This window comes from Astyanax mexicanus, chromosome 21, assembly GCF_023375975.1.
Source record: "Astyanax mexicanus isolate ESR-SI-001 chromosome 21, AstMex3_surface, whole genome shotgun sequence".
Lineage (NCBI taxonomy): Eukaryota > Metazoa > Chordata > Actinopteri > Characiformes > Acestrorhamphidae > Astyanax > Astyanax mexicanus.
The window spans coordinates 1,770,675-1,790,000 of record NC_064428.1 but is presented as its reverse complement, the minus strand read 5'-3'; the positions used below and the strand labels follow the sequence as shown (position 1 = coordinate 1,790,000).

At 37.4% G+C, this 19,326-nt stretch overlaps 2 protein-coding genes across 7 annotated transcripts in view; both read right to left on the bottom strand.

Moving 5' to 3' along the window:
* Window positions 1–19,326, bottom strand: part of LOC125785700 (centromere-associated protein E-like) — a 143,603-nt gene that overhangs the window by 67,033 nt on the left and 57,244 nt on the right. The window lies entirely within an intron of this gene.
* The window catches only part of LOC125785716 (phytanoyl-CoA hydroxylase-interacting protein-like), a 33,894-nt gene that overhangs the window by 4,738 nt on the left and 9,830 nt on the right, over window positions 1–19,326 (bottom strand). Inside the window, exons 2-5 of the mRNA XM_049469784.1 lie at window positions 7,675–7,742; window positions 3,932–4,054; window positions 2,773–2,947; window positions 2,046–2,163 (exon numbers count right to left, since the gene is read on the bottom strand). Coding sequence (XP_049325741.1) covers window positions 2,046–2,163; window positions 2,773–2,947; window positions 3,932–4,054; window positions 7,675–7,742 — 484 coding nt within the window. The remainder of the gene's footprint in view (window positions 1–2,045; window positions 2,164–2,772; window positions 2,948–3,931; window positions 4,055–7,674; window positions 7,743–19,326) is intronic.

Sequence of the window (19,326 nt, the reverse complement as noted above, 5' to 3'; positions counted from 1 at the left end):
TCATACATGTTCCCTACATGTATAAATGTAATATTTTGTTACTTCTTAGTGCTTAGTTCTAGAATATTAAGTTGACAAAATACATGGGCTCGCAGAAGTATTCATACCCCTTGAACGTTTTCAGATTCTGTCACCTTAAAACCACAAACTTAAATGTATTTTATTGAGATTTTAAGCCACAGTTTAACACAATGTACCACATAATTGTAAAGTAGAATGGAACTTCTGCATGGTTTTCAAAATTTTCATCAAATAAAATTTGGAAATTGTGATGTGCAAAAGCATTCATTTCCAAACTGTAGAATAACTCTAGATGGAGAGTGTCTGTTGTGGCGTGAGGAGGCGGGGGAGTTGTGGGTCCGCCCCACGCCAGAGCGCAAAGCCGTGCCTGTCTCACCTGGCCCGCATGAGGGCTGATTAGGCCGCCAGTTGAGACAGGCATATAAAAACTCAGCCATCATTGGGGAGAACTTACGCTGGGGAGCTGAGGGCTGAGGCTGCGCGGACGCTAAAACAAGAAAAACTAAGTAATTTAACAGACTCTAGAGCCCCATTGGGCGAGCTATGTTTATTTAAGTTTATTCTGGGTGTGGTGGAGGGCATTTTTGAAAATAAAGGTACGTTTTGAGTTTCATTTACTCCCCGTGTCTGTGTTCTCTGTGTGCTTCCTCCTTCTGGGTCACTGTGGTCACGCCCCTTACCCCAGGGGCCTACCACACTGTGAACAGCAATTTTCATGTCTTGCCACAGAAGCTCAATGGGATTTAGGTCAGAACTTTGTGTTAGAACTTTTAACACATTATTATTTTTTGATCTAAATCATTCCACTGTAGCTCTAGCTGTATGTTTAGGGTCATTGTCTTGCTGGAAGGTGAATCTCCTTCCCAGTCTCAAGCGTTTTGCAGCCTTCAACAGGTTTTCTTCTGGGATCGTCCGGTATTCAACTCCATCCATCTTCCCCACCCATTAACTCTGACCAACTTCCCTGTGACTGCTAAAGAAAAGCATCCCATCAGCATAATGCTGCCACCACCATGCTTCACAGTGGGAATGGTGTGTTCGGGGTGATGAGCAGTGTTACTTTTTTGGTATTTTGGGTGGCCATGGCCTTGGTAGGTTTGCAATTGTAGAATACATTTTCGGGTTCATTTTTTTGGATGGATTGAACAGTGCTCCTTGACATGCTCAATGCTTGGGATATGTTTTTATAGCCTAATCCTGCTTTAATCTTCTCCACAACTTTATTTCTGACCTGTCTGGTGAGTTCCTTGGTCTTTACTATGCTGTTTGTTCTCTAGTGTTTTCTAAGAAACCAGAGGCCTTCTGGTTCTAAGAATCTAAGAGGCTTAACAGAACAGCTGTGTTTATACTGAGACTAAATTACACACAGCTAGACTCTATTAACTAATTAAGTGACTTCTGAGGGCAATTGATCGCACTGGACTTCATGGATTTGTGTTTGTCTACCATTTAATATCTCAATAAAATACATTTAAGTTTGTGGTTGTAGAGTGACAAAATGTGAAAAGTTTTTTTTTTTTCTTTTGCAAGACCCTGGATTTATGAAAGGCAGAAAATTGTAAAAACTGTTTCAAACCCAGTACATTTGTCTTCTTCAGCACATCTTTACAGACCTTTTTACTTGCAGCTAGCTTTGTCAAATGAGCTTAGTTAGTTTAGTGTCACCGGCAGCAGTAGAGTGCAGTTTGAGTAGCCGGTTAGTTGGTTTTACAGTATTATGTTGTTTCAGTGGAGTGTTACTGCTTAGATACTGCAGTAACACTGCTTAACTGCAGATACTGCTTAACCTGCAGTATGAATGTACTTTTATTATACATATTTTGACTAGTTTACAATGTTTACAATAGATAATTCAGAGTATCAGGCAGCTTTTAGCTTTTAAGGAGAAAATCTACACAAGACAAAATGGGTATTGAAACTCTTTTTGTTTTTTATTTTAAAACATGCACAGTTTTTTCTCCAACACATGTTGTGTGCTTCTGTGATTGACTTCAAAACTGATGCGAGTGATGGGAATCCCATACCTGCAGTGGTCGAAGTACTCTTGGTTCTGATTGCGGTAGAAGACGGTGAAAGGGAGCATTCTGCCAGCAATGACCTCAGCCTTCTGAAGTAGCTGAGTCAAATGGACCGTGGAGTAATCTGCAGGGCAAGACAGCTTGATCAAATTTTACAAAAAAAAAAAAAATCTAATTACAATCTCAAAATGTACTAAGTGATTGAGCCTTAAATGCCCTCACCAAGAAAGGACATTTAAGCAAATAAATATATATTTTTTATTTGTTTGGGGAAATAATGTATAAAAAAATTGGTTGTTTTTCGACATTGTTGAGAGCATCATCTAAAAGCACTGTATTTGAGAATGCTGGAGAATGGAGGCGAGCTATTTGACAAATGTCCATTTCACACCAATTTAAACACCTTAGTGGCACTATATGTTCAAATTTAAAACTTAAACTACTTATATCCCTGTCCCACAGAAATATATAGGTGCAAAATCAGATTTTCATGCAGTGTCCTCATTTTTTTCATTTTACTGTACATTTGTAGTCTATTAAATGTGTCATAAACATAAAATCATTATATCATTAAGTTATTGCCAACAGTCAATTTTATTAAAACCTTTATTAAAAAAGGTTTATTAAAAACCTTGGTGTTTTGATAAAATATTTAATCAAACCTTTAATTAGGATTAACCCAGAGATGTCAGTGTTATTAAATTATGCTGATGATAAGGTAAGTGCCTGTTACCTGCAGTGCAGAACTCCACAATGTCGCTCCACTCAGAAATAGCGTAGTCTCCATCACTCTGCTTGGATGCGGTTTGCACAGCAACCGTGTACTCTGTTCTCGGGCTCAGGAACCAATGGCCTCGCACTGTCATCGGCAGCGGCACTGCCTTGGCAACCAGCTTTGTGGGAACATCCTGGATACAGGGATGGAGGGAAGGGGAGATGCAATATGTCATGGCTGGTTTTCCAATGGCACAGTTAAACATTTTTAATGTCACAGTATTTTTTTTTCACTGCAGTAAAATACACTGATCAGCCTCTACCTGTATCTGTTACTCTAAATACATTATTATCCTCCTTTCAGCCTGTTCTCCAAGGGTCAGGAGCCCACAGAATAGACCATAAAGGAGCTGGATGGTGGATGGTGGGTTATTATATTATAATACTATAATATTTTTTGTGAATATATTTTATTATTTAAAAAAAATAATTGCACACACCACCATAATGATAAGGTCTGAAACAAATAATGAAATGACAATAATAATACAATAAAATACAAATGCAATAAGATAAAACGAGCTATAAGTTACAAAGTTATAATAATTATGATAAAATAAACACAAATTTGGTGGATGGTGGGTTATTCTCAGAACTGCAGTGACACTGATTAGCATGGTGTTGGTGTGTAAGTGTGTTTTATTTTTTCTTTTACAATAAAAAAGCAAATTCTCTTTATTGTCTGGATCTTGCAGTGTGAGAAATGAATGTCTTTGTTCTCTTTAAAGTAGGCATTTCAGAATTAATAAAGCAGTTTATTATCATCTTTAACATTTGTACCTTGCTTAGGTATTACCTGAACATATGATTTGATTTGAAGTGTTGATTAAAGCAGTTAAAATGTAAATTATCTCTAGTATTGAGGAACTCACTAAAGAGTATATTTTATAAATAAACTTTAAGGCTTTAGGTTAGGTTCATTTGATATTTTAGATCGATTGAGACAATTAATGTAACATCAGATTAAATGAGCCATCACACACTAAATAATGAACCTCATATCAAAACAATTATTTAATGATTTAAGGATCATTATGTACAGCACATGATACTCCTTCATATTAAGTTCAGATAATTTTATTTATTTTTTTTTTTATTTGATTTTGTGTGTTTTGTACCTTGTGTTTAAACTTGTTGGAGTTTTTGTTCTCTTTCTTGTTGAGGTCGATGAAGTAGTGGGTGATTTTCTCTTTGGTACGAGGGTCCATGTCCCAGCAGATCTTGAAGGAGTCACAGGTGATCCAAGATGGCGCCAAGATGGCGCCGGTGTGCGTGGCTGGCCGTCTGCTCTCTCTCTGTTTGGTGGTGTTAGTGTTGTTAAGCTTTGGAACATCACTTATTGAGTCTTTGTTGGTGTATGACCGCCAGTCTTTGTTGGATCTAAGATATAATGTCAGTGATATACGTGCGTTTTGCCAAGGAGGACAAAATACTCTTCCCCCACTCCTGGCGGGGATACCAATCCACCTGTATCGGGCCTCGACTCCAACGCCCCGGCGGAAGCGCCGCCGCCGTCGCGGTAAACGTGGCGGTCAACAGGTGAAGCTAAAATTCTGCCTGGCACGCACCTCTTCCATCTCTCAAAAAAGACATGGATTAATTCCTCCATTCGTCGTGTCCCGGCGTTTTCTGGAACCCATCGACACCTGCCTGGTACCTGTCGCCGGCTTAGGCGAAGATCTCCGGCCCCGCCGCTCCTGCTCTCCTCGGCTCCGCCAGCGCGGGGTGAATCCCCGCAACTTGAGGACGCTGCGCTGGGCTCCCAGACACGCCGAACTCCACTCCTCAGCTCCTGCCAGGATCGGGTTGGTGAACGCCAGATCACTGGCAAATAAAACTTTTATCCTGAAGGACTTATTTTACTCTCGCTGCCTGGATTTCCTCTGTGTGACCGAGACCTGGATTAGTGCCGGTGAGTACAGCGCTCTCAATGAACTTTTACCGGCTGGCTGTAATTATTTTAATTCCCCGCGGGCGTCAGGTCGTGGTGGAGGAACGGCAACAGTATTTAGAAATGACTTTAAATGTAAACAGCGCGCTGTATCAGCTTCAATTTCCAGCTTTGAAGTTACTTTATTTGAGGTGGGTCGCTCTGACCCGGTCCTTTGCGCTGTTATTTACCGACCCCCCAAATACAACAAGGACTTTGTAAACGATTTCTCTGATTTTCTTGCTGGACTTATGCCAAACTACGATCGCGTCCTTATTGTCGGGGATTTTAACATTCATGTCTGCTGTCCTGATAAACCTCTGGTGAAGGACTTTTTAAACATTATTGACTCTTTTAATCTAGTGCAGTGTGTGTTGGCTCCCACACATGAACATGGCCATACTCTGGATCTTGTACTTTCTCATGGCTTGTCTGTTTCAAACGTTGAGATCTGTGATAGTGGGTTTTCTGATCACATGTCTGTTTTATTTGATGTTGTTTTATACCATGCTGCAGTTAAATCTTGCGCTCCCGCTCGGCTCTGTCGGAGTTTTAATTCCTCCACTGCCGGTCAATTCTCCACTGCCTTCGATCAGCTCTGCTCCACTCCTGACTCTGCCTCTGTTCATACGGAGAAGCTCAGCTCCTGGTTCAACCAATCCTGCCGAACCATACTCGACTCAGTGGCTCCGTTAAAAATCAGACAGCCTAAAGTTAAGCCTGAGCCATGGTTTAATGAACGAGCTCGTGAGGCGAGGCGGGAATGTCGCAGAGCTGAGCGCAGATGGAAAAAAGACAAGCTGCAGGTCTCTTTTCACATTTTAAAGGATAGCTGGCGTTCTTATCAGAACATAATCAAAGAAGCTAAAAGGGAGCACTTATCAAACATTATTATGGAAAATCGTCATAACCCACGGGTGTTATTTAAAACCATTGACTCTGTTCTTAAGCCCCCTCAGCCCGTCTGCTTGGAAGCAGACCATGAAATGTGCAATAACTTTCTGCACTTTTTTATTGATAAGGTTGCCACTGCAAGAGCTCCTATCACAGCTCCTGCCTCTGACCCCTCTGTCTCTGCCCCCTGCCTGCCTAGGTTTGATAGGTTTGAGCCTGTGACTCTGTCACACTTGAAGGATGTGGTGGGTCATATAAAGCCTTCAGGTTCTCCCTGTGATGCGGTACCCCCTCACTTTTTTAAAGAGGTTATTAATAGTATAGGGCCGCAGGTTCTGGCCATTATTAACAGCAGTCTGACCTCTGGTGTTGTGCCTTCTAGTTTTAAACATGCTGTAGTGCAACCCCTGCTCAAGAAACCTGGCCTTGACCATACTATATTGGCAAACTATAGACCTATCTCCAAGCTGCCTTTTGTTTCGAAAATTTTAGAGAAAGTAGTTTATGCTCAGTTAAAATCCTTCCTGGATGAGCATAATACTCTTGAGATATTTCAATCTGGTTTTAAATCCTTACATAGTACAGAGTCAGCGCTGCTTAGGGTTTATAACGATATCCTCCTGGCCAATGATTCAGGGGACCATGCGATTCTTATACTGCTGGATTTAACTGCAGCATTTGACACAATTGATCATAGCATTTTAGTCTCTCGTCTGCAGCACCTAGTGGGCATTTATGGTAGTGCTCTGGAATGGTTCAGGTCCTATCTATCTGACAGAACTTGGTGTGTTCGTTTTGCTGGCTCGGAATCTTCCTTAGCTCCACTGTCATATGGGGTTCCACAGGGCTCAATTTTAGGACCTCTCCTGTTTTCACTCTATCTGCTCCCATTGGGCTCCATTCTGAGAAAACATGGTGTCTCCTTTCATTGTTATGCTGATGATAGCCAGATTTACATGCCGCTAAAGAAGAAAGACGATTTCTCTATTCAACCACTTCTGTTATGTCTTAATGACATTAAAGCCTGGATGGCTTTAAACTTTTTGAATTTTAATGAAAAGAAAACAGAAGTGATGGTGTTTGGTCCCAGTGGTTCTTGTGAAGCCCCCCCTGTTGATTTGGGCCCCTTGGCGCTGTATGTGAAACCTACAGTTTCTAACCTGGGTTTTAAGATGGACAGTGATTTTAAATTGGATCGCCAGATTGGTGCAGTAGTCAAGTCCAGCTTCTTCCACCTTAGGCAGCTGGCAAAAGTGAAGTCAGTTTTTACACATGAGCACTTTGAAACAGTAATCCATGCCTTCATTACATCCCGGCTGGATTACTGTAATGCACTATATTTTGGGGTCAATCAGTCCTCCCTTAAACGCCTTCAGTTAGTGCAAAATGCCGCTGCCCGACTTTTAACAGGTTCACACAAGAGAGAGCACATTACTCCCATTCTGGCCTCCCTCCACTGGCTGCCTGTGCATTTTAGAGTTCATTTTAAGATTCTTTTATTTGTTTTTAAATCTTTAAATGGACTCGCTCCGCCTTACCTCACTGAGCTGCTCTGCCCCCACGCCCCCGCTCGGTACCTTAGGTCAGCTGATCAGCTGCTCCTGGAGGTGCCGAGGTCAAAACGCAAGCTTAGAGGGGATAGAGCTTTTTCAATTGCGGCTCCTAAACTGTGGAATGGCCTACCACTATATGTCAGACAAGCCCCGTCACTGTCCACGTTTAAAACCAGGCTAAAGACTCATTTTTATTCCTTGGCTTTTAACCCAATTTAAGACTTTGTTCTTGTTTTATTTATTATTTTTTTATTTATTTTTATTTATTTTATTTCTGTTTTTATTCTATTTTGTTTTTACTTTTATTTTACTTAGTTCTTAGATTTATCTGAAACTTTTTATTGATACCTATATTTTAATTTGTCATTGTTTCTAGTATTTTGTTTCTTATCTTATAATTTGCTATGTACAGCACTTTGTTGCAGCTGTTGTTGTTTTTAAAGTGCTCTATAAATAAAGTTGAGTTGAGTTGAGTTGAGTTGATGTTACTGATCCTGATGTTCACAGGCACTGGAAGCTCCATCTCTACTACTCCACTGTCCTCCGCCTTACCTACACACAAGAATAAATAATAAACAATAAATAGCGGTATGGGGATCTAGGGAATCTACGGAAATAGTTCTGAATCAAGCATGACCTAACAATGAGAAAACTTACTAAATATATTATTACTAAATATATTGTTTATTTATTTATATATATCCAAGTTCATAGAATTCTCTGCCCTGTAAATTAATGAGTAAAATAGTTTAGAATAAATAAACACTGCATCAGAAATACAAACAGTAACAACAGTTATTAATACTGGAGATTGATGAGCTATTTGTGTGTTTAAAACTAAGCTGACTATCTTATATTTTGTTGAAAGATAAAATTCATCTGTCTACAAATTTAAATTTAAAGCTAGAATAATAACACATATAACTATTTTTTATTAAATTTAAAGCTAAAGCTAGAATATTAATTCCTATATATTTTCTTAAATTAAAAGCTGAAGCTAGAATACCTCATATAACTATCTTGTATTAAATTTAAAGCTAAACATAGAATAATAACTCATAACTATTTTTCTTGAATTTAAAGCTAAAGCTAGAATTATAACTCATATCTTTTTTATATGTAAAGCTAAATCTAGAATAATAACTCATGTGACTATTATTAATTCAATTTAAAGCTAAGGCTATAAATAAAGCTAATTGCAGAATAATAACTGTAACAAGCTAACCTAGCGTTACCAGAGCTAACCTAGATTAGCTATTTTATTTGGTTGAAAACTAAAGTTAGAATAAAAGCTATTCTTTACACGTATTGTTAAATTTAAAACATAAAAAGAAAAAAAAACTGTAATTTTGTTAGTTAGCTAAAGAAACTAAATCTATAATACTATCCTATATCTTTCAAAAGTTAAGATTAAGATTTTTCTAGAGTTTTCTAACTAGCTAGATAGTTGCCTAGCTAGCTAATGCTAACTAGCTTAACCACTAATATCTATTTTGTTACATGCTAAAGCTAAAGCTAAAATAATAAATATTCTCATCAAAAGCTAAATTATTAAGATTTACTTTGTTAAAAGCTGAAAAAATCACTAACTAACATCTGTCTATGGAAAGTTAAATCTAGAGAGAGAATAATAGTGAATTAACTAGGTTAGCTAGCTAGCACTAGTTAGCTAGCTAGCTAACCAATACTAAATAGCTTAATCATTATTCTCCATTTTGTTACATGCTAAAGCTAAAGCTAAAATAATAAATATTCAAATTTAAAGCTATATTATTAATATCTAGTTAAAAGTTAGAAAAAAATAGATAGTCTCTATCTTTGGAAAGATAAAACTAGAGAGAGAAAATAGCTAATTAACTAACTAATTTTTAGTTAACTTACACTAAAGCTAGTTAGTAAGGATCAGTTAGCATTTTTAAGTCTTTTTTCAGGAGAGTGATAATCATACCCGGTTCTTAGTTTTTTTTTTTTGTTTTTTTTTTTAAAGCTAAGGTAGAATACTAATTACTTTTACTTTTGTTGAAATCTAACACTAAAGCTCAAACTTAACCTAACTTTATGCTATTTCTTCACATTAAAGCTAGTAAGATAGTTCCCTGAAAGCAAAGAACATTAAATAAATAATTTTAAACAATCATTATTTGGTTGCATTACATCATTTAATGTTGTTGATGAACATTGGTGTTGAAACTTTGACATTGAATCAACATTTATTAAATGGTTTTAAAAGGTTGGGGCTCTGAATCTACACCCACATTAATGCGTTTAGGTGAAAGATGCTTCCCACAAATAATAAAACATTATTATAATAATAATAATAATTATTATTATTATTAAAATGTCATTTTTTTCACACCAAGAACACAGCTGAAAGCTTTAAGAATAGAATCACATATATCACATATAAAAGCATAATATTAAATCAATGTTGAGTCAAAACAAATAAATATAAATAATATAATAATAATATTATAAATATTATAAATAATATATATAAATCAGTTCTGCCATCGAAGCGTTGAAATGAGCGTTGATTCAACATTATTTTGCCATCTCACACAAACTATTTACAACATTGCCATTTTTATGAAAATGGTGTAAGTAATGCTGTTTTTTTAAATCTACAATCAATGGATATTTAGCATATTTTTAGCATAAAATTTATTTTTTTTGTATGAAATTATATTTACAATACAAATTGGTAACACTTCAGAATAAGGGACACAGTGAACAGTACTTACTACAGTAATAAACACTTAAATGGTTCAGTATATCTAATAACTAATTATTATTGACACTAGTTAAGGCTTTATTTAACATGGCTAACATTTATTACTTGAGAATTTAGACATTAATAAATGTAATGTAATGATTAATAATTTCTAGACTGATGTCAATTAATAAATAGTTGAGACATTCTGTCATAAAGTACTGTTAATCATCCTAATTCTAAAGTGTTACCTAAAAATGTAATAAAAAGAGAAAAATATGTTTAAAAACCTTGTCAGTCTTTATGTTTTTCTCATATACACCATATGATCATCATGAATCGGGTAAATTAGTTTCTCCTCTGAGAAACTTATTGCAGTTAAAAACAGTCAGTTATCATTCTGCGTTAGTGTTCTTCCAAGAAAACACTGGAAAAGGGTTAAACTAACACACACACACACACACACACACATACATTTGAATATATTCTAATATTCTTTTATCTATTCAAACACTTACTGGCCTCGGCTGAGTTTTTAAAAGCATCTTTTCACAAAGCTGATTCTTTAAATGGTTGAGCAAGCATTACACAGAACTCTCTTTCTCTCTCTTTTCCAGCTTTTGCAAACCTGGCCCCAAATCCAGTAGTTCTCCAGATTATTTCTCGGGTGTCTCTGTGAATGTACAGTGAGTAGCCTTAAAGCGCAGCATTACAGAATATTCCTTAATCACATCTTTTTTCTCAGCTCCAACACACTGAACTTCACTCACACGAACATAAGAAGCTCAGCAGCAGGACACCATGTACGAACCACTCCCTCGACACCCCCCTGTGTTTAAGGGACAAGCTGAGTAAATTTTACTCACAAAGTTAATCCACTTCAGAGCCTGAGTGTCTTTATCCGCTAACAGAAAAACTAACCGTTACTTGGCTGAGAAAGTGAGTGTGTCCAGAAGATAAAGAGAAGACTCTCACACACTAAGCTTATCAAAAGGATCCTTCCTGACATTACTATCACCCTCCTGCACTTATAACCAGGCAGTGCAATGCATACATGCAGATGGGGCATTAACCTTAAACATCAGAATGGGGTAATGTGAATAACAGTTTCATTGTCAGTTTAATTTATAGAGCACATTTAAAACAACATAAACTTGTCCAAATTGCTGCACAGATTAAAACTTTACAATAAGAAGACTAAACACAGTAAAGTTCTGGGATAATAGTTTTAGACCCTCCTGTTTCTCCCTCTACAACTCTCTTTCTTCTGAGCAATGACTCTGAACTGCAGCTCCATCTTCCTCACTAAATACTTCTTCTGGCTGCTTTAACAGCATCAAAAAAGACAATTCGTCAAACTTGGATTAATTATGCTCTTTGGATGTGGAATGTACTGTACAGCTCTGGAAAAAAAATTAGACCACTTAATTTCTGAATCAGTTTCTCTGATATTCTATGCTATTTATAGGTATATGTTTGAGTATATTGTCATTTAGAGCACTTATTTGCAGAAAATGAGAAATGTCTGAATGGCTTTTAGACCTCAAATAATGCAAAGAAAACAAGTTCATATTCATAAGATTTTAAGCGTTCAGAAATTAATATTTGGTAACCTTGGTTTTATTTACAGTTTTCATGCATCTTTGCATGTTTCCCACTAGTCATAAGAGGGTTTTCCATCCACCGAGTTTTTGCGCATTTCAAAAATGCGCATGAAAAAAACTGGATGGAAAAACTCCAAAATTCGAAAAAAGCCCCAAATATCGCAAAAAGATTTTTACGCTAGGAGGGGGTGGAAAAGTTAGAATATCGCATCCCCAAAATTCGGAAAAACTGGATGGAAAAGGGTTTTTCGCATAAAAAATGACGTATCAGAACTCTGAACGATGTTCTCCCAGAACAGTTTGTTTCATTTGCGCTCCCAGGTATACTCGCCGTGGTCGCGCCGAGATTTCCGCCCTTAATAACGGTTCCAGTGCTCGTCCTGCCCGGCGTCTTTGAACAGCAGACACCATCACCATGTAGAGATGGCAAATGCATACGAAAATAATTCTGCACAGAGCAAAAACGGAATCAAACCTCTCCATGCTTGTTTGGCGTCCTCTCCCACGTTATCTAATGTTTATTCGCATAACTGTAGTGAATGGAAACACAGCTTAATTCGCATTTTTTTCTGCCGAAATTTGGAAATTGCGCATTCTTTTTTCGAAAGGTTTGGATGGAAACCCGCCTATACACACTGCTTTTGGATAACTTTATGCCACTCCTGGTGCAGAAAATCAAACAGTTCAGTTTGGTTTGATGGCTTGTGATCATCCATCTTCCTCTTGATATATGCCAGAGGTTTTCAGTTTGGTAAAATCAAAGAAACTCATATTTTGTAAGTAGTTTTCAGAGCGGTATATTGCTATTCTCCTCCAAAAACATACACTAGATTCCAGGGTGCATCAGAGAAAACAATAAGAAGCTGGACTTCAGTTATTGGACTTATTAGAATTCTTGTGTAATCAAATTCTACTCCCATTTTCTTCCTTTTCTTGCATTGCTGTAATCACCTTCTCCCCCACATAGAGACAGAACCACCAATGGTTTCCAACCAATGTAGCTTCTGCATAGTATCACTAGTTCCCATGTGTATTTAGTCCTTTAGTTCTCTTAACAAAACATGTTTTTGAAAGCAGCCAAATGAGGCTGAGATTTCCAACAATGAAAAATGGTGTAATTCGTGACCCTTTGATGCCGATGCTTTTCCCAATGCTTTTCACGTCTTGTGCCATTAAAACAGCATTGGAGTTTACGAATATATTTACACTGATGGGCATGGTGGTCAAAAGGTTAGGGGTGTTCAGGTAAATTTTTGGTGTATTACTATCTGGGCAAAGGAAAACAGAGGTGCACCACTGACTGATTTAAACCCTGACAACAGTCAACCATCAGAAGTTTCCATCAGAATTTCTATAAACTTAGCTACACAGGTGCGCTGAAAAAAAGGTCTTCATCGTTAAAATAGCAATCTGCTAATGTCAGAGTGCATCTGGCTCTTAAAGGGAATGGCAAGTGACACACTGATTGGTTTATTTCACATTCCAACCAAAAGAAATTGTGTAATATGATCATATTAACATAGATCAGAGTCCTGAAGGAACTGTTCTAACATCTTGTGGAATCCATGCCACAAACAATTGATACCTTTAGTAGTACATCAGTATTGTTTTCTTAATACAGTGCTTGGTTTGTATGAATAAAATTTTAAAAAGTAATTAAAATTAAAATCAGCCTTTAGAACAGCGTATACAGGGCCTGCTATAAAACACTGTACTGTTAATAACCAGTACTGTAGCTTCAGTGCTGCTACACCCAGAACAAGAGAAATGTCTTTGTCATGGGAACATAATTCGCTCCCCTCTCTCTCTCTCACACACACACACCACACACACTCTCCGCACACACAGAGGTTCAGCAGTTTCCATGACAACACAGCAAGCTGGTTCGTCAGTGCATTTCGATCCATTTAAAGAGAAAGTTCTGGCTGTGAACAGAAACGTTGAGCTTCCAGTCAGAACAGCATTGGACAGCATGGAAAATTCCCGCTGGTTTAAAACAAACATACTCCAAAATGGACAAAAGTGATGGGCCATTTCATTTTCTCATTTATTATTTCTTCTTAAAATAGGGCTATTGAAAAGAGTTTATCCTGCTTTTGTCTCTACTGTCCAGGGGGAAATAATCCTACTGGGTTTTGTATTGAATGGAGCACCATCATTTCAGAGAAGACAGATCTACAGTTCTTCCACAGCTCAATGCCAGGGCACTTTACACCCCTGTAGATCAAACCTGGCATTAGGCATGGTAGCAGTAGGTTTATGACTATCTACTTCAGACAGCCCTACACTACTGGCAGCACTTCTCTACAGGAACTACACTAATTGTGTTTGAATGCATTTGCACTTCTGTGTTAGGAATGAGTGCCACTTAAAGTAGCTAAATGCACTCATTAGATAAGTCATTCACAAACATCTGGACATTTGCTTGAAACAGCTTGACATCTGTCTCTGTCTCGAGTCAAAGAACTTGTATTTTTTAGGTACAGTAAATGCCATTAAGCCTCAATGACCACAGCATTAAGTACCCAAACTCACCTTTTACAGAACATTCATCCACTGCAAGGTAGAGACAAGTGTCAAGTTTCCACAATGTGTCTACCATGTTGTCATATTTACAGCCAGAGTCCGTGCAATAGAGACCAGAGGAAGAGCCTCTACTCATTGGATAGACCTGCCCCCTGCTTCCAGGCCAAGCTTCTTAGCCTACCTTTATTGAGTTTACAGTGCAGCTTAAAGCACCTGAAATATAGAAGAGTAGAAATACAGTATCCAGCAATTTACATAGATGGGAGTGTGTCCTAAAATGACTCCAAATCTGAAATATTTCCAAAGGCATCTGCTCTGGAAATACTGTGAGCACACACATGCACACACACCTGCTGAGTGAGGCAGAGAGAGAAGAGACATAGAAAGGGGAGGGGGTGGGGTGTATCGAGAGGTAGAAAGAGAAAAGTAGAGGGTAGAGTACAGGGAAAGGAAAAAAAGGGGAAGACAAAGGGGAGAGTAATTATTATATGAAAGAGAGATAGAAGTAAAGAGGGTGAGAGAGGTTATATATTCAGACTCTTACTGCCCTTGTGCTGGATTGCTAAAAGCTTCCGCTGGGGCTTGCAGACTATTCTGGGATTCTCTCTCTCTCTCTCTCTCTCTCTCTCTCTCTCTCTTACACACACACACACACACACACACACACACAGACTAATGCACATAGGATACAATTAGTCTTGGCTTTTAGACCTCAGGCACACAGAACAGACAACACCAGACCTGCCCTTCTAATGACTGTATTCAGCTACTTTAAGCTGCACCCATTCCTGAAAAACACACACAACTTCTCTAGTCCCTGTAAAAACGTTCTGCTAAAGCAGATAGAGCAGATAAAATTAACCTACTGGTATCATGCCTAATGCTGGGAGTGGGCTAGAGGGGTATAAAGTCCTCCAGTATTGAGCTCTGGAGCAGTGGAACTGTGTTCTCTGGAATGATGGTTCTCCATCCAGCACTTTTGGGATGAGTTGATGAGTTGGGGATGAGGTGGGTTGGTGATCAGCCAACATTTTGATCACATTAATATGTATCTGGTTACACAAATACAAAAAGCTTACTCTAATAACAGCATGATAAACTATTTTAAATATTTTTGAATTTGCTAGAAAGACCAATGACCCCCAGGTTGGCATTAACCAGTCAGTGTTTGGAACCAGGGGCGCAGATGGAAATTTTGAACTGGGGGGGACCAAGCTGTAAAATCATATATATATATATATATATATATATATATATATATATATATATATATATATATATATATATATATATATATATATATATATATATATATATATATATATATATTGCAATAAACTTTAGAATATTGTTATTGTTATATGTTATTGTTTTTTGTTTCTTCATTGCTACAGCCTAGGCAAGACCAGGAAGACAATGTTAACATTTTACATCTTATAATTTCAGTTAACAGCGACTGCTTACTAAAATAACATCATAATAACATCATACATAAAATCAATGGAGAGAGCCGCTGCATGCCTCGGTGCATGCCGGGTTGCGTTGCGTTTAACGCAGCTCCGCCCTCCGGCTCAACTTTATTCAAATAAATCCGGCCGCCGCACTGTGTCCAGTCCAGCCAATCAGGGAAAAGCAGGCTGCGTCCAGCCAATCAGGGAAAAGCAGGCTGCGTCCAGCCAATGAGGGAAGAGCAGGCTGCGTCTTCACACACACACAAGCCTCTTACACACACACACACACAGAACAGGCGCCTTTCAACCACAGAAGAGAAGCTGAAAGCGGCAGAATATGGATTTATAGAGCTATAGGTTACAGTGAGGTTGGTAAAAAAATAAAAATATTAAACTTATGACTGTCTACTTCTGTTGCTTCATTTTAATTAAAAAACGAGCAAGGAGATCCAGCGCAGCGGATTGCGTTGAAAAAAAGGTGCCAGTGGACACGTACCATAAGGAGCTGGTAACTGCCTGTGTCTGTAGTCTACAGGCAGTTACCAGCTCCTTAGAACCCCGGACTTGAGAAGGTGCGTTAAATTTACATTGGAACTGGAACACGGAGCTCCGAACAATGTAACCTCTGAACTGAAGGCTTCCTAGTTTAAAAACGAGGGCATTGTGGAACACAGAATTCCACAAACGTACAGTTAATTAAATTAAAACCCCAACGTTTATGCTTGTAGATGCTAGATTTCTGATGAGGTCACTATAAATCTGGGGGGGACATGTCCCCCCCGTCCCCAGTGCCATCTGCGCCCATGTTTGGAACTTTCCCCATTAGATAAAGGGTTCAAATCAAAAGGTTCTTGGACATAGAGTTATGTCTATGCTTCCTCGTGGCCTTTTTAGCTAGGCTATTATAGTGAGGCCTGCCAGAGACACTGCAACGCAAATCAATATCAACATAAATACCTAGACACCTAACTAATACATTAGTGCCCATTCCACCAGTAGATACATTTTACATAAAACTTACAAATAGCATATCAGCTTTTTACAGTTTGTATTATTTCATTGGTATTTCAAATGGCTAGCCATAGGGTGGTTTATTGTCCATACCTACCATATTTACCACTGGAGGCTTATTTTCAGGTTAAGCAGAGAGCACTGTAAAACAGAAAGCCTCCGAAACATGGGAGTATTTAAAATGAAAAGCTGTAATCTTGCTGAAAGCTAGAATTTGATACAAATTTAAGTTTTATACTGGTGGAATTGGTGCTAATCTGTTAGTTGGGTAGATAAACTACACTAAATTCTGCTCCTGAAAAGGATCCTAGTCAACCAAGGAGAGCTGCTTGATTTGTAGATTTAATCCACCACCCTGGATCTACCCTTCACCCAAGCCTGAGAACCTTACTAGCATGATCTACTCTGATGCCTGATCCCAGAGACTCAAATACCATTCTGATACCCTATTGGCTTATACCATGCATCACACCTGTATGAAGATGATCCATGCATAGACTGAAGAAAACTCGAGACAAGCGTCCAACTAATTTGCATTCTACTAAAATACATTAATTTTCAATGAGCATATATGCAGCTGAAACAGTGAGCCCGAATGTACATCCCCAATGTACATCCCGAATGTATCAACATTAACATTTTAATATAACATAATAGTCATTATGGATTTTAGAAAAATGTGTTTTGGAGTGTGGGGGTAGTGCACTATAGGACCCTTTGGCACGACCTAAGCTTTTGGCAATAATAGTGTTTTTACCCCTAACATTACTTTTACTTTTATAGTTTAGTTAGTTTTTAAACCAGTACTTTTACACTTGAGTAAAATGCTTGAGTTGATACTTTAGTTTATAAAGAAATAGTTCAGACGCCAGTATCTATACTTCTACCTGATTAATGAGTAATTAATGTAAATACTTTTGACACTATTATTTGCTCAGGGGTAGGACCTGGATCTCTGTGAAGCTGCTTTGGGCCAGTGCCTGTTGGTAAAACACTGGATAAATAAACTTGACTTTACATACTGTAATAATGATCTCCAGCATTTTAAAGCACTTGCTTTTCACTTGCTAGTCCCAGCAGGGTTTAATGCATTAGCCTGAAACAGGCGATAATGGGCAAAAAAGTGCAAACAGTGCAAACACTTCCCAGCTACAGTAAAAATATCAGTGTGTCATGCTGCCCATCTGGGCCAATTTTAATAAGACATGTCTTTTGTGTCTGCAGCATAGTTGTTTAAATTTCACACAAACACTAGATAATAATACATTTTTCATTATTTACTCTGAATTGACACATTATTAAAAATATTGACAAAGGTTCACCCTCACGTTATAACACATTTTGTAGATTTTATAGAGTTTATCTTTAACGTAAAGGGTGGGTTTTCTGTGTTTTCTATGTTTGCAGTTTGCAGTTTAACTTCACAATTTCTTGATGAATGGACCAATACATATTCTCTAAAATGACCTGAAAAACTCTTCTAAACTTTGACTTCCATTTATAAAATTATAGTTAGAAAATTGTCTCTCCTGTAAATTTGCTGTTTTGGGGATACATGTTTTCATTGGACAATTTTGAAACATTTTAACCATGTTTTAACCATGAATTTTAATCATTTACATGCATTAGTGTGTTTGAGAACTCCCTGTCCACTTGTCCTTTAAGAAAGTAACTAAGGGGATAGGTCATTAATAATATTGATTTCTTACTGTCTCCATATTCAGCTTAAACTTTACACTATAATGGTAAAAATACATAATTAAACATAATTAAACTAATTTTAGAAAATCTAAAAATATCTTTAAATTAGAACAAGATCATCATTAACAACTGTCTGCATCTGTAGGTCAACCACATCATATGCTAATTTTTACCATAACAGGGTGGATGCATGCATGACATAAAAAGGAAATAAAAAGTAAAAGTGTAAAAGTGTATCTTATAAATATGACAAATATTATGTCATTTTTTTACAAGATGAAAAAGGAACAGTTTACTGATACTGTATAAGGACCCATTCATATTATTAACTACAGCATCACCGAAGCAGGCTAAACTGCACACACTTCACACACAGCATTAGTTCATCTCTGACTGAAGAATAAGCTATGAGTTATTGCATAGGTCTTGGAGGTGTGTTAACCTCACCATTTATATCTTCATACATCAACATCAATGGGAGCCACAGGACTGCACTGGGAGTAAATATAACAGCGATTTAACTTTATTACTCAGATCAGATCCCATATGGATCAGAGATCGGGTCCTCCTGGTCGTATAACAAACAGAAGAGCATTCATCAGCACTCTGACTCACTCCAACTCGTTAAAAGACCACAGTCTGCTAGCTCAGAGTGGAGAAAATATTGACTGTATATAAACAGCATATAACACCATGCCTCCATTCGCTCTTTATTCTATAGAAATGAAAAAAAAAAAATATTACCATGTTGTAAAATTTGCCACCAGAAGCTACACTCCAAAGTGGAGAAATGTTTGGAGTGATTTAAGGGGCGCAACTGATGTATCCTTCACAGTCCTTGGTTACCCACAATTCTCTGCTCACACAGAAGTGTTTAATACTTGGTTTGTTTGTTTTATTTATAGAATTTTATTTTTAGAGTGGGCTACAACTTAATTATAGTGAATTAATAAATAATTTGAGTAATCTAATTACATGATCTAATTACATGATCTAAATACATACTTTTTATTTAACTGAAATGTATTTGACTGAAAATTGACAATAAAAATGTTGTTTGTTTTCCTAACCTAAAACTAGATAAAACCAATATTAATCAAATTACTAAAATGTAATTACATCTATTATACATT